Genomic DNA, 10,516 nt, shown 5'->3' with positions numbered 1-10,516 from the left:
TGTTCAATTGTATTCTTAAAAAAAAAAATGTTTTGTGAACTATATCTATTTATTTCAGAATTATGTATTACAGAATAAAGGATACGCAGCCCAAATCGCCAAATTCCCTCTGAACCTTTCGACCAATCAGCAGCTTGCATCATTGCGCATGCGTAGGGCCTTAATTCCCCCCTCTCCCCCTTCCCCACTCCAACGCTTCCACGGCCACGCAGGTAAAAACGCGAATTTGTCATAAAAAGTTGGACCATTAGTTTAACATTGTGAGTTATTTAAAATTAATGTAATTTTTCACGTGAAACGTGGTATATTATGTCGTCATACCATATTAGCTACGTTATATCCCCGAACACGACGTTGTCAATTAGTTGCAATTAGTCGCTAATCGTCAAGCTAACTGCTAATTTTGCTTCGTTTTGCTAGAGTAAGCCCTACAACTACTTCTTGCTTAAATTGCAAAAGTACAAATGTTATTAGCGAGTTGCTCATAACATTTGTCGCAAACATTATATTTATACAGTTGTATTGCAGTTTTCGAACGCCATTTGCCATGAACAACCTATTTTCCCCGAACATGGTGCGGCCTAACCAGCCATTGAGGAAGCCGTCATCCAGTCCGGTCGAGTGTCGGTTTTCTGTGAAACCGGACTTGTTGTTACAAGGAGCCGGTAAACACCTTCAGCTCTTTTTTTGTACTGACTCAAACACTTTTAACCATTTATGCCTGAACGCCAGTCTAATTACTTAATGTTCCTCTTCTGTAGGCCCAGTGTCTCCACCAGCCAGTGGGAATAAACCAGCTGTATATACAGTATTCCATCTAAAATAATTCTCAGTTATATCTGACTGTCAATTCTTAAAAAGATGCTGTCCTATTTCCTCCATAAAGTCACCTGGGACCATGAAATCACCTGCTTTCCTCTGCAACTTTTGTGGTCAACAAGGTAATGTTCCCAATTAAATATGTGACATTTTATGAGGGTGGGCCAAAAGTAGCTAGATTGTACTCTTTGTTGAATCAAATTAATGAATATTTTCAAAGGATTTGAGCCAAGAACAAAGAAAGTGGATTTGAAAATATTGCCCATGTTTTCAGCAAATGAACAACTAATTCAAAGTAAAAAAAGCAGGTTTGAGAGAGGGAAGAAGGAAGGTAAGGAATGAAGGAGGCCAGTAAGGAAAAGGTTTGAGGTTTAACAGAGTAATGAGGGAAGGGAGTAATAAACAAAGGAAAGAAGGCAGAAAATAGGCTTTATCAACAAAGAATGCAAGAATAAAAAGTAACAGTTAAGAAGAAGGCCAGGAAGGAAAGATGGATGGAGAAAAAAAAGCCATTCTGAGGTGAAAGGAAAGAGATTTATTGATGCATGAATAAAATTAGTAAATGAAGGAAGCAAAATATGTTTAAGCAAAGCAAGGATACATGAATAAAATGTTTGTCTTAGGAAAAAGGTAAGGAAGGAAAAGAGGCCAGGAAAAAAAGGTAGTATATGTGTAAATAAGGCTGGAAAGAGATCAAAAGGAAGTCACAAATGTAGGAAAAAAACTAAGATGACAGACAAATAGGCTTCAGTAAACGCAGGATGGAAGAAAGGATGCAAAAATAAAAAAACACTCAGGTAAGGTCAGAAAGAAAAATGTCAGGAAAAAAACTGTAAATGTCCTAAAATTAAATAAAAATAGAACATATACTTTCTCTTGTCCCACACTGTTTTTGATCAGCACATCCGATATTCAATTGTGATGATGTGCTCATTCATCTTCCAGGGAATTTACGTTGTACTCGTTGCAAGAAGGCAATCTACTGCTCGGCGGTGTGCCAGACCCGGGACTGGGAGGGGCACAAGCAGATTTGCATGCCCGCTGACCTGGAGCCCGCAAAGTAAGCCAACAACAGCCGTAAATATGAGTTCCGTTATTCCAAGTCGCATGTAAGTATTTGAATTAAATTTTGAAGGGAGAAGCCGAATCAGATTGCTGCTTGGCCAACATTGGCAAATAATACCAACCTTCTGGATTCAAAGGTAGTTAGAAGTCTGGCCTTCCACATTTATGCAACAAATACTCAATCTTATGTACTTACTGATTTCTCTCCCTCTGAAATAAAGCAGGCAGATGCCAAGGAAGTCCGCAGGGTGTATTTGAAGGACTTGCCTCCCATTAAGATTAATAAGGAAGCAGATATTCAGGTGCTTACACCTTAAATGCCAAGAATGACAATTTGCGTGCATGTTATTGCCAAGTATTGATCGTTTGGGGATTTTAGGCATCCGTTGTGGAGTTTTACGACCCTGGACATTTTTTTCTGCTTATCCAAAACTCTGAGCTGCTGGAGACTCTGCAGAGTATCGGCAGCCAACTCCAGAAGACTCGCAGCTATCCCTGTGTGCCCCCTTATGTCCCCTATGTCGGAGAGGTCTGCATTGCGCAGTTCTCTGGCGATCTGGTAAGAGGCGACAGTGAGGCAGAGTAACGCGGCCGTTTGCTCTAATGCCTTTTGCTGCTGTTTTGTCATGCCTAGATTTGGTACCGAGCTCTGGTCCAGAAATTGGCCACAGACAAAAGGTCTGCTCACATGCTTTATATCGACTATGGGAATGAGGAAGACGTCACCATGGACAGGATGAGGCCCCTGCCTGCTGACCTTGAGCTCTTTCATCCTTGTGTTAGTAGTACATTTAGTCAACTCAACTTCATTTGTAAAGCACTTAAAAGAACAATCGCTGCATACAAAGTGCTGTACATGGAGTAAAAATCAGTCAGGTAAAACAAAAATCGATAACACACAAAAAAAGCAAGCAAATGAAATGAATATTAATAAATGAAGACAAAATTCAGTACAGCAGATGATCTGAAACACAAAAACGTCGAGTCTCACACACAATAGTGTTAATTGTATCCGCCGTTTTTCAGTTTTAGTTCAATTACAGTCATGCTTGTTAGTTTTTATCATAGTTGGTCAACCTAATCCCGTTTTAATTTTGTCCATTCTTAGTTGACTATGAATCTAGCATTTTAGTCTTTACAGTATTTTAGTCCGAGAAAACATAATTTTATTTGTGTGGTTTTAGTCAACAAAAACTGTCAGCATTTTAGTCTAGTTTTAGTCAGGACAAGCATTTTAACTTCTGTATTTTTTTTGTCAGCAGATTATGTTGAACATTTCCGATCTAAAACTATTTCACATAAAATGTTCTCATCTTTTTGATGAAAAACAGATTAGCAGAGACATTTTACAAAATCATATAATTTCCATTTTGTTTTTGTTCATGAACTAAAATGTGCATAGATTTTAGTCCAGTTTTTATTAAGTGAAGTACATTTTCGTCTCGTCTTCATTAGTCGACAAAAATGCATACAGACTTTATTAATGAGGCTTTTAGTCTAGTTTTAGTGCGGTGAAAAATCTGTGTTGACGAAATTATTTTTTTTAGTTTTCGGTGATTAAATTAACACTGATAGACAGTAAAACTGATAAAAGCTTTCAAAATGTTTCTCTTCAGGCAATGGAGTGTTGTGTTTCTGGCGTAGAACCGCTAGATGGCCGCTGGTCCGCTGAGTGCTGTTCAGTCGTGAACCAGCTTCTGACTGGTCGGGTCGTGACCGTCAGGCTGGTGAAAACACTGGAGAACGTTCACGCACACGCCGTGGACATCGAGCTTCCCATCGGTAAGTGCAAGGGTAAGTGTGCATATGCCCGATAGTATAAAAATGACGTTAAGACTTCTTGCAGGGAAGCGTCTAAGCTCAGTTCTCATCGATCGTGGTTTTGTCAAGAAAACAGCTGATTTATCACCAACAGTGAAAGGTATAAGTAAGCCTGCACATTCACAGTTCCTTTTTATTTATTTATTTATTTATTTTTTATTTTTAAGAGTAGTGAAGATCTACGTATAATCAAGAAGCTGACACTCATTTTGCGGCCTCCTTCAGATGCCATTTTGTGTGCTTCCTTGGAAAACTTCAAGCGTCAATCTGAGGGGAAGGATGACAACAGCTGGGCTCAGCCACCCGAGCCTCTCACGCTGGCTGTAGGGGACTCCTTCTATGTCGTGATTACACACTTCCATTCGCCTGATAAAATGATTGTGCAGAAGGTGGAGAATGCCGGTGAGTGTTTTGTCAAAGTACCAATGTAGTACGAAGTTTGGACATTTTTAGACTAAGCGCTTTTTTTTACTTGGCAGGCATCATTAACGATTTGCAGCAGAGTTTGAAGCAGCATTGCAATCAGGCGTCTGCGATGCAAAATTTTAGACCAGCACCCGGCACCGTGTGCTGCGCCCAGTTCTCGGGTACCAAACTCACCTGGTGTACATTTGATGCACTGCAAGTATAATCTTGCGACTTAACTGTATATCCTCTGTGGCCTTCTTGTACTCTCCCAGAGGACAAGCAGTGGTACCGGGCCAAAGTGCTGGCGTATTCCTCTGAGGAGCGCGTCTGTGTCGGCTACATTGATTTTGGCAATTCTGAAGATGTGAATATAGGCCACTTGAGAGCCATAAGCTCTTCACTGCTCGCCTTGCCAATGCAGGCTGTTCCTTGTGGTCTCGCAGGTAAGATGAGCTGTACAGAGAACGGAAGGAAGCATCGTTATTTTTTTTTCCAATTCTTGTCCGTGTGTCTGAGCAAATGAGTGACCAATAGCTTCATTTTTATCTTTCCATTTGAGTTGCCATGTTTGCTGTGGTTATATCATGTCGCTCCCTGCTGATCAGTGATTCTCAGACTAGATCTCTGTCATCGGGATCCTTCCAGGGATACAGCCCGTAGGGGAGAACTGGTCCGAGGAGTGCCTGTTGGCCCTGCAACGCAGGGTGTGCAACAGAATCCTGCTTACGGTTGTTGAAGGGGCGCATGAGGGCAAAGCTCTGGTTGTCATGCTTGACGAGGCCAGCGACCCACAGGACAACATCGCTGAGCTGCTCGTCTCTGCCGGGTACGCCTCACTTGCTCCGGTTGCTGGTCCGGTTAAGGGTAACGATAGCCCGCAGGCTGCTGCAGAACCACCTGGTAAGACAAATGCAGTGGATTCTCCCCAACTGTCATGTTTAAAAAAAAAAAATAAAAAAATGGCTTTATTGTGGCAAAAACATAAATTCTGATGAAAAATAGAACCAGAAAAATACATAATACATTATAATTAATTACAATTCAATATAATGCATAATACATTACACAAAAATTTATTTAACCAAACATAGATAGCAGGAGGTGCAACTAACCCGTGTATCCACCTGCTACCATTCATGCAACAGACCAATACTGAAGTCAATTTGGGAACATTTGTAAATTAGGACACAAATATTTTGATATATAGTATATGCTTTTCATGACGTTTTTGTTATTTTTATTTTTGCCCTGTTATTTTTCTCATGTAAAGCACTTCACACAAAACGTATTCATTCTTAAAAATGCCACTAGGTGACAGTATGTAGTTGTGGAATGTCAGTTAAATCATTGCCTTCACACTTAAGATGCAACAGTTTGAGCTGGGAAGGAATTCACTTACTTTACCTTCCTGTAGGAATAGTTGAAATCATTCAGCATCACAGCATATTTATGTATTTTATTATTTATTTGTTGGTGGCGTTTACAACGCACGTCTCGATGAATGTTAATATAATAAAGGAATTCATATATGAAATGAAATAAACAAAATATAACGATTTTTGTGACTTATTGATGGCGTCCTCAGCGCTACTTTCTGTATGCGAGCCTCTGACGTGGTCCTCAGCTGAGCTTCCCACTGACGGCCAGTTAGTGGTGCTGTGCGCAGTTATCATCAACAACCCTGGAGAGTTTTTCTGCCACATTGACAATCCTGCGGGTATGCGCACTTCTGATGATGAATCAAGTGTCTTTTGATATACAAATGTGTAATGTCTGGGGGGGAAAAAAATCTTAGACAATCAGCGAATGATGGATCTTAAAGCTGAGCTGAAGCAACATTGTGAGGCAGATGCGACGACTTTTGAGCCCAAAGTGGGGGAGCCCTGCTGTGCCCTGTTTCCAGGTGGTTTCGCCCAAACACATTTTCAATGCTGTGTTTTGTTTGGGAATGTTTCTGCTCACACTTTTGCTCCTCAGGTGATGGCGTCTGGTACCGCTCGATGGTCAGCGGCATGTCTGAAGACAAGGTGGCCGTGAACTTTGTGGACTACGGTCACAGCATGGAAGTGGAACGAAGCAACCTTCGCTCCATTACGCCTCCGCTCCTCCAGCTGCCCTTCCAGGCCATTCGTTGCTTCCTCTCAGGTGCACAAAAAAATGACCTTCTCTTACCATGCAACAGAGGGGGAGAAGTGAGGGTCAAATTTCAAATCCCTGTTGTTACCTTACACACACACACACACAATACTGATTAATTGCCTCATCAGATGCAACAAGTGTGGCACATGGTTTCTTAGCACACTTGTTAAGACTTGTATTTAAAGGTAAGCTGTTTAAATGCATCACTTACATTTACAAACCTGTTATTCTTTGAACTCTGACGATGTGGTTCAGTGCAGCACATTTCCAAGAATATCCATTAAATCTCGTATCAGTCTGTGTTTCTAAACGTCCACAAAATGGTTCTTGTGTGCATTTTCCTTCAGGCGCGGAGCCCATAGCTTCAGATTGGGACCACAAAGCCACCTTGTGGTTTCAGTCGCATGTGGAAGGCGAAAAGCTGTCCGCATGCGCCTTTTCCGTCACCAAACAAGGTTACGGCGTGGAGCTGGAGTGCAGAGGCGGTGACATTGCAGCCGGTCTCGTCTCAAATCATCTTGCCAGATATCCTGGAGAAATTGCCCAGAAGGCGCATGCAGGCTTGTCGCCCAGGGTCGACCAGCGACCGGGCGTACCACAAGCGGAGTGCAGCCAAATGCAGACCGCCAAACAGATGACCACAGAGGAGAAGTCGCCATCAGGTCAGCGAGAGTGTAAGCATCCTCTAAATCACAGGTTCTCAACTTGTGTCACTGTTGCACAACACTTTGCTATTTATGTAATAGTAAAGTCAGAATTCAGTGATGAAAAATACATTTAAACAGAAAGTAGATAAGAGAATGAAAAATATTCATCTGAGTGTGCCACGTGACACATTTTTACCCATTCGTAAACCTCAAAATGTTTTATGACTAAAGATCCTGTCATTTTTTTACTTCTTGTCCGTGACCCAACAGTTCACATCTTAAATAAAATGAATGATTGACAGTTGAGGAACATGATTGGAATGTAGCTCTCCTCCCTGCAGGTCCAACCTTCCCAACAGACTGGAAGACCGTTGAGTTGCCCATCAATGGATCCTTTAAGCCTTACATCACAGCTGTTACCAGTCCTTCCCTCTTCTATTTGCTTAGCCCCATCGAGGGTCAGAACTTTTTTTTTAAAATTCATTCTAACCACAAAGGCGTTCAAACTTGCTCTGATCTGCCAATCTCTGTTGTTGCTGCAGTGGATCAACAGAAGCTCCAGGAGATGATGCTTGAGCTGGCCGCCTTCTGCAGCAGCAATAAGGCCACTTTGTCTTCATGCACTGACAAGAGCAAACTTGTCCCCGGGGTCGCCTGCTCCGCCCAGTTCACCGGTGAAACGCACAACTTAAAAAATCTTTGCGTATGGTGCTTAACAAAATGAAATTTCTGGTCCTAAAAAAAAAAAAAAAAAAACATTAGACAATCCACATTCTATGTTTACTGACTTGAAACCCCACCTGCAGTTGGTGCACTAAGATGGTTATTTGGTGTCTGCTAGCACATAATTACACAGCGTGTGCGCGACCCAGCATAGGAGCGGCCCTCCTTTAAACATGACATGCAATCAGCCTAGCATGCATTCCGCAGGCCGGCTAACAACAGGGTCCAGTTTGATGGAGTTCTCAGAACACTGCCGTGACAAGGCGGGCAACGTAAAGTATTACAATCTGGCTTTTGCAACATGGTAAATTTTCCAATCCACTTTATTTCCATAGCACATTTTTTGAACAAGCGTTTCCAAGGTGCTGCACATTGAGATCAGCACACTATCATACACATAAAAATAAATATAAAATACTAAAATATAATAAATAAATAAAAATTCATACATTAAAAATTATTTAAAAACTAAAAAATTTAATATATGAAAAGTTCCCGGAAAAAGGAGTGTGAAGGGCAATAGTACTAATTACTTCATCTTGGTATTCATACAACAACAAATTGTGAGCTCTTCTTATGTTTTAAAAGTGTCTGAACATACAAAATAGGGATTTTTGGTATTTCCAAAGGAGCATCTTTGGAAGAATCCAGAATCTTAAATCCAGCTTGTCTCTATTTTGCCCCGTGAATGGCTAGTGACCAATCTAAGGTGTACCTCCATTGCCCAAAGTCTTCTGGGATAGGCTCGAGCTCACCTGGGATACTGATGAGGATAGTGCTGTAGAAAATTGAGGGATGAATTCCTTTTGCTACATTCATATTCACCAAAATGTCTTCTTTCTTTTTTTCCTGAACCAGCTGATGACACCTGGTACCGTGCCGTGGTTGTCGAGGTTTTAGACAATGGGGTAGCAGTCCTCTACGCCGACTATGGCAACAGCGAAAATGTGCCAGTCTCCCGCATTTTGCCCATCCCCGAGCGCCTGCTGCAACTCCCCTTCAAGATAGCCCGCTGTGCTCTGACTGGTAAGTAGTTATTTTTATTTTTTTTAACTCACCTCTGTGTTAGTGACACCATCTCCTCTTCCTTCGCAGGTAAGGAGCATTTCCCTGCCAATTGGCCACCAGACGTGCTGCAGATGTACCTCAGCTTGTTGCTGGACGCAACCCTTGCCACCGTGCTGTCTTTCGACGGCTTCACCAACATCGTCACTGTCAGCCTGCCCGCCGAAAAGGGCGGCGTCCACCTCAGCGCTCTGATCCTTGATGCACTGGAGAGCAAAAAAGTCCATAGTGCACCGAGCCAGTCTGCTGTCACGGAGGCTGAGCAGATGGAGAGCAGCAGCACTACTCAGCCTGGAGTGGCACCTGCCCTCCGTGAGATTGTGGAAAATACAGTGAATGCAACTGAGCCCACTGCAAGCCTTGGGCACAACCTGGAGCCAGAGGTCTGAGCTGCTTTTGTTGATGAGTTTAAGTATCTTATTCTATTTTAGCAGCTGTCTGTTGTGTTGTATGTGTTATTTTAAAGGGAGAGTGTGTAGAATTTTGGGGGATTTTTCAATGTTCATTCAATTTTTAAAACCCAACATTGATTTCAATTAGAGATAGACTGATATGTTTTTTTTTCAGGGACGATACTGATGCCCATTATTAGCAGTCAAGGAGGCCGATATTCATTTTCAGTAGAAAAGTGGGAAAAAATATTGGTGTCCAAAAAAATTAAAATACAAATGCCAATCTTGACTTCGTTGTAATGTCTTAAAGCATGTTTACTGAGCAATTTTTCAGACTTTTCAAAATGTAGAAGTATTTTTTTTTTTTTTTTTAAATCTTAGACAATAGACATCCTTTTAGATTTCTAACAAAATGTCCAGGGAGCTCCCAAGGTTATCAGTACGTCTTAAAAAGTTAAATGGAAACTTAAACAAGTAAATACCATAGCACTCTCTAGTTTTCTACAATAAATCTTTTTTTCCCAATATTTAAAAATACCTGAAATCTTAGACTTTCACATTCATTTGTTTTAATATCGAAGAAAAAAATGGTTCAGAGGGTTCACAGGGTCATCTGCCATAAAGTTAACTGAACATTTAGATAGTTCCCTGAGATTAAAATGGTTTTAAATTTGACTTTTTACCAACTGTCTGATTTTAATAAAAGGCCGATACTGATATTCGACAAAATGGGCAATATCGGCGCCCTGGCCAATTATTGGTCCAACCCTAATTTCAATAATACACACACAATTTTTTTTTATAACATCAACGTATGTTTTTTTGACATAACTGTAGTTCTAGTCATCGCTAATTATATTACATTGGTCGCGCCGCACCTTACAGGAGGCTGACATGTTTGGCCAACCATCTTTCTGCTACGAATACCCGAAGGAGAAGAACTTGGCAAAGGTTTTAATTGGTGGTATGCACAATAGTGTGTGTGCCTGATTCCAAATGCACCCACTTTGAACTTTGCATTCTATTAGTTCAGCACTCAATTGCAGAAAAATCTACACAGTGTCTCTTGAAAACAAACTTAACCAAAATAAGTATTATCTCCAAAACTTTATTTTCTCCCCACAGAGGCGTTTGGAGCGCATCATCGAACGCATGGAGCAAATGATGGAGCTGCTTGCGTCGTCGCTCACCCAGATTGTTGAGACCTCCCAGCGTTAAAGCAGCTGTTAAGTTTTTGGTGTTTTGTTTTAATGTTGCAATTCTGTTCCAAGTGTTCTCTGCTGAAATGGTTTTTGTTTAAATATGTTCAAGTTGTGTTTTGCATAAAAGTTCACTAACAAGTTCATAACGTGTAGTGTTTTTCAAAGTACATCACTTGTGCAAAATTAGAAAGAAAAGTAGTGTGTGTGTGTGTGTGTGTGTGTGTGTGGGCTGGGA

At 41.2% G+C, this 10,516-nt stretch overlaps 1 protein-coding gene across 4 annotated transcripts; it reads left to right on the top strand.

The window, feature by feature from the left end:
• Positions 1–142: 142 nt before the first annotated feature.
• Positions 143–10,427, top strand: tdrd1 (tudor domain containing 1). 4 transcript variants are annotated; one of them, XM_086064066.1, is made up of 24 exons: positions 143–212; positions 529–665; positions 762–799; positions 887–941; positions 1,765–1,879; positions 1,955–2,021; positions 2,106–2,186; positions 2,264–2,443; positions 2,519–2,662; positions 3,501–3,666; positions 3,731–3,805; positions 3,931–4,107; positions 4,185–4,292; positions 4,386–4,556; positions 4,759–5,013; positions 5,699–5,830; positions 5,909–6,016; positions 6,091–6,258; positions 6,600–6,926; positions 7,241–7,357; positions 7,442–7,573; positions 8,481–8,648; positions 8,718–9,070; positions 10,205–10,427. In XM_086064066.1, exons 2-24 carry the CDS (start codon positions 548–550, stop codon positions 10,295–10,297), a joined length of 3,348 nt encoding a protein of 1,115 aa, XP_085920192.1. In that variant the 5' UTR covers positions 143–212; positions 529–547; the 3' UTR covers positions 10,298–10,427. The 4 variants fall into 4 exon arrangements, with proteins under 4 accessions (XP_085920192.1, XP_085920193.1, XP_085920191.1 ...); XM_086064067.1 differs by having other exon boundaries at positions 518–665; positions 6,600–6,914; XM_086064065.1 differs by having other exon boundaries at positions 518–665.
• Positions 10,428–10,516: the final 89 nt, after the last annotated feature.

Source organism: Leptonotus elevatus, chromosome 20, assembly GCF_054856555.1.
Source record: "Leptonotus elevatus isolate MCC_2025b chromosome 20, RoL_Lele_1.0, whole genome shotgun sequence".
Lineage (NCBI taxonomy): Eukaryota > Metazoa > Chordata > Actinopteri > Syngnathiformes > Syngnathidae > Leptonotus > Leptonotus elevatus.
The sequence above is the reverse complement of the archived record's forward strand: the minus strand, read 5'-3'. Positions and strand labels throughout refer to the sequence as shown.

What these genes read in the sequence shown, in the direction of transcription:
- tdrd1 (XM_086064066.1), top strand. Translation starts at nt 548, where the DNA reads ATGAACAACCTATTTTCCCCGAACATGGTGCGGCCTAACCAGCCATTG. An exon ending in ATAAGGAAGCAGATATTCAG is followed by an intron (nt 2,187 to 2,263) that starts GTGCTTACACCT and finishes TGGGGATTTTAG; the next exon opens with GCATCCGTTGTGGAGTTTTA. An exon ending in TGTTCCTTGTGGTCTCGCAG is followed by an intron (nt 4,557 to 4,758) that starts GTAAGATGAGCT and finishes GGATCCTTCCAG; the next exon opens with GGATACAGCCCGTAGGGGAG.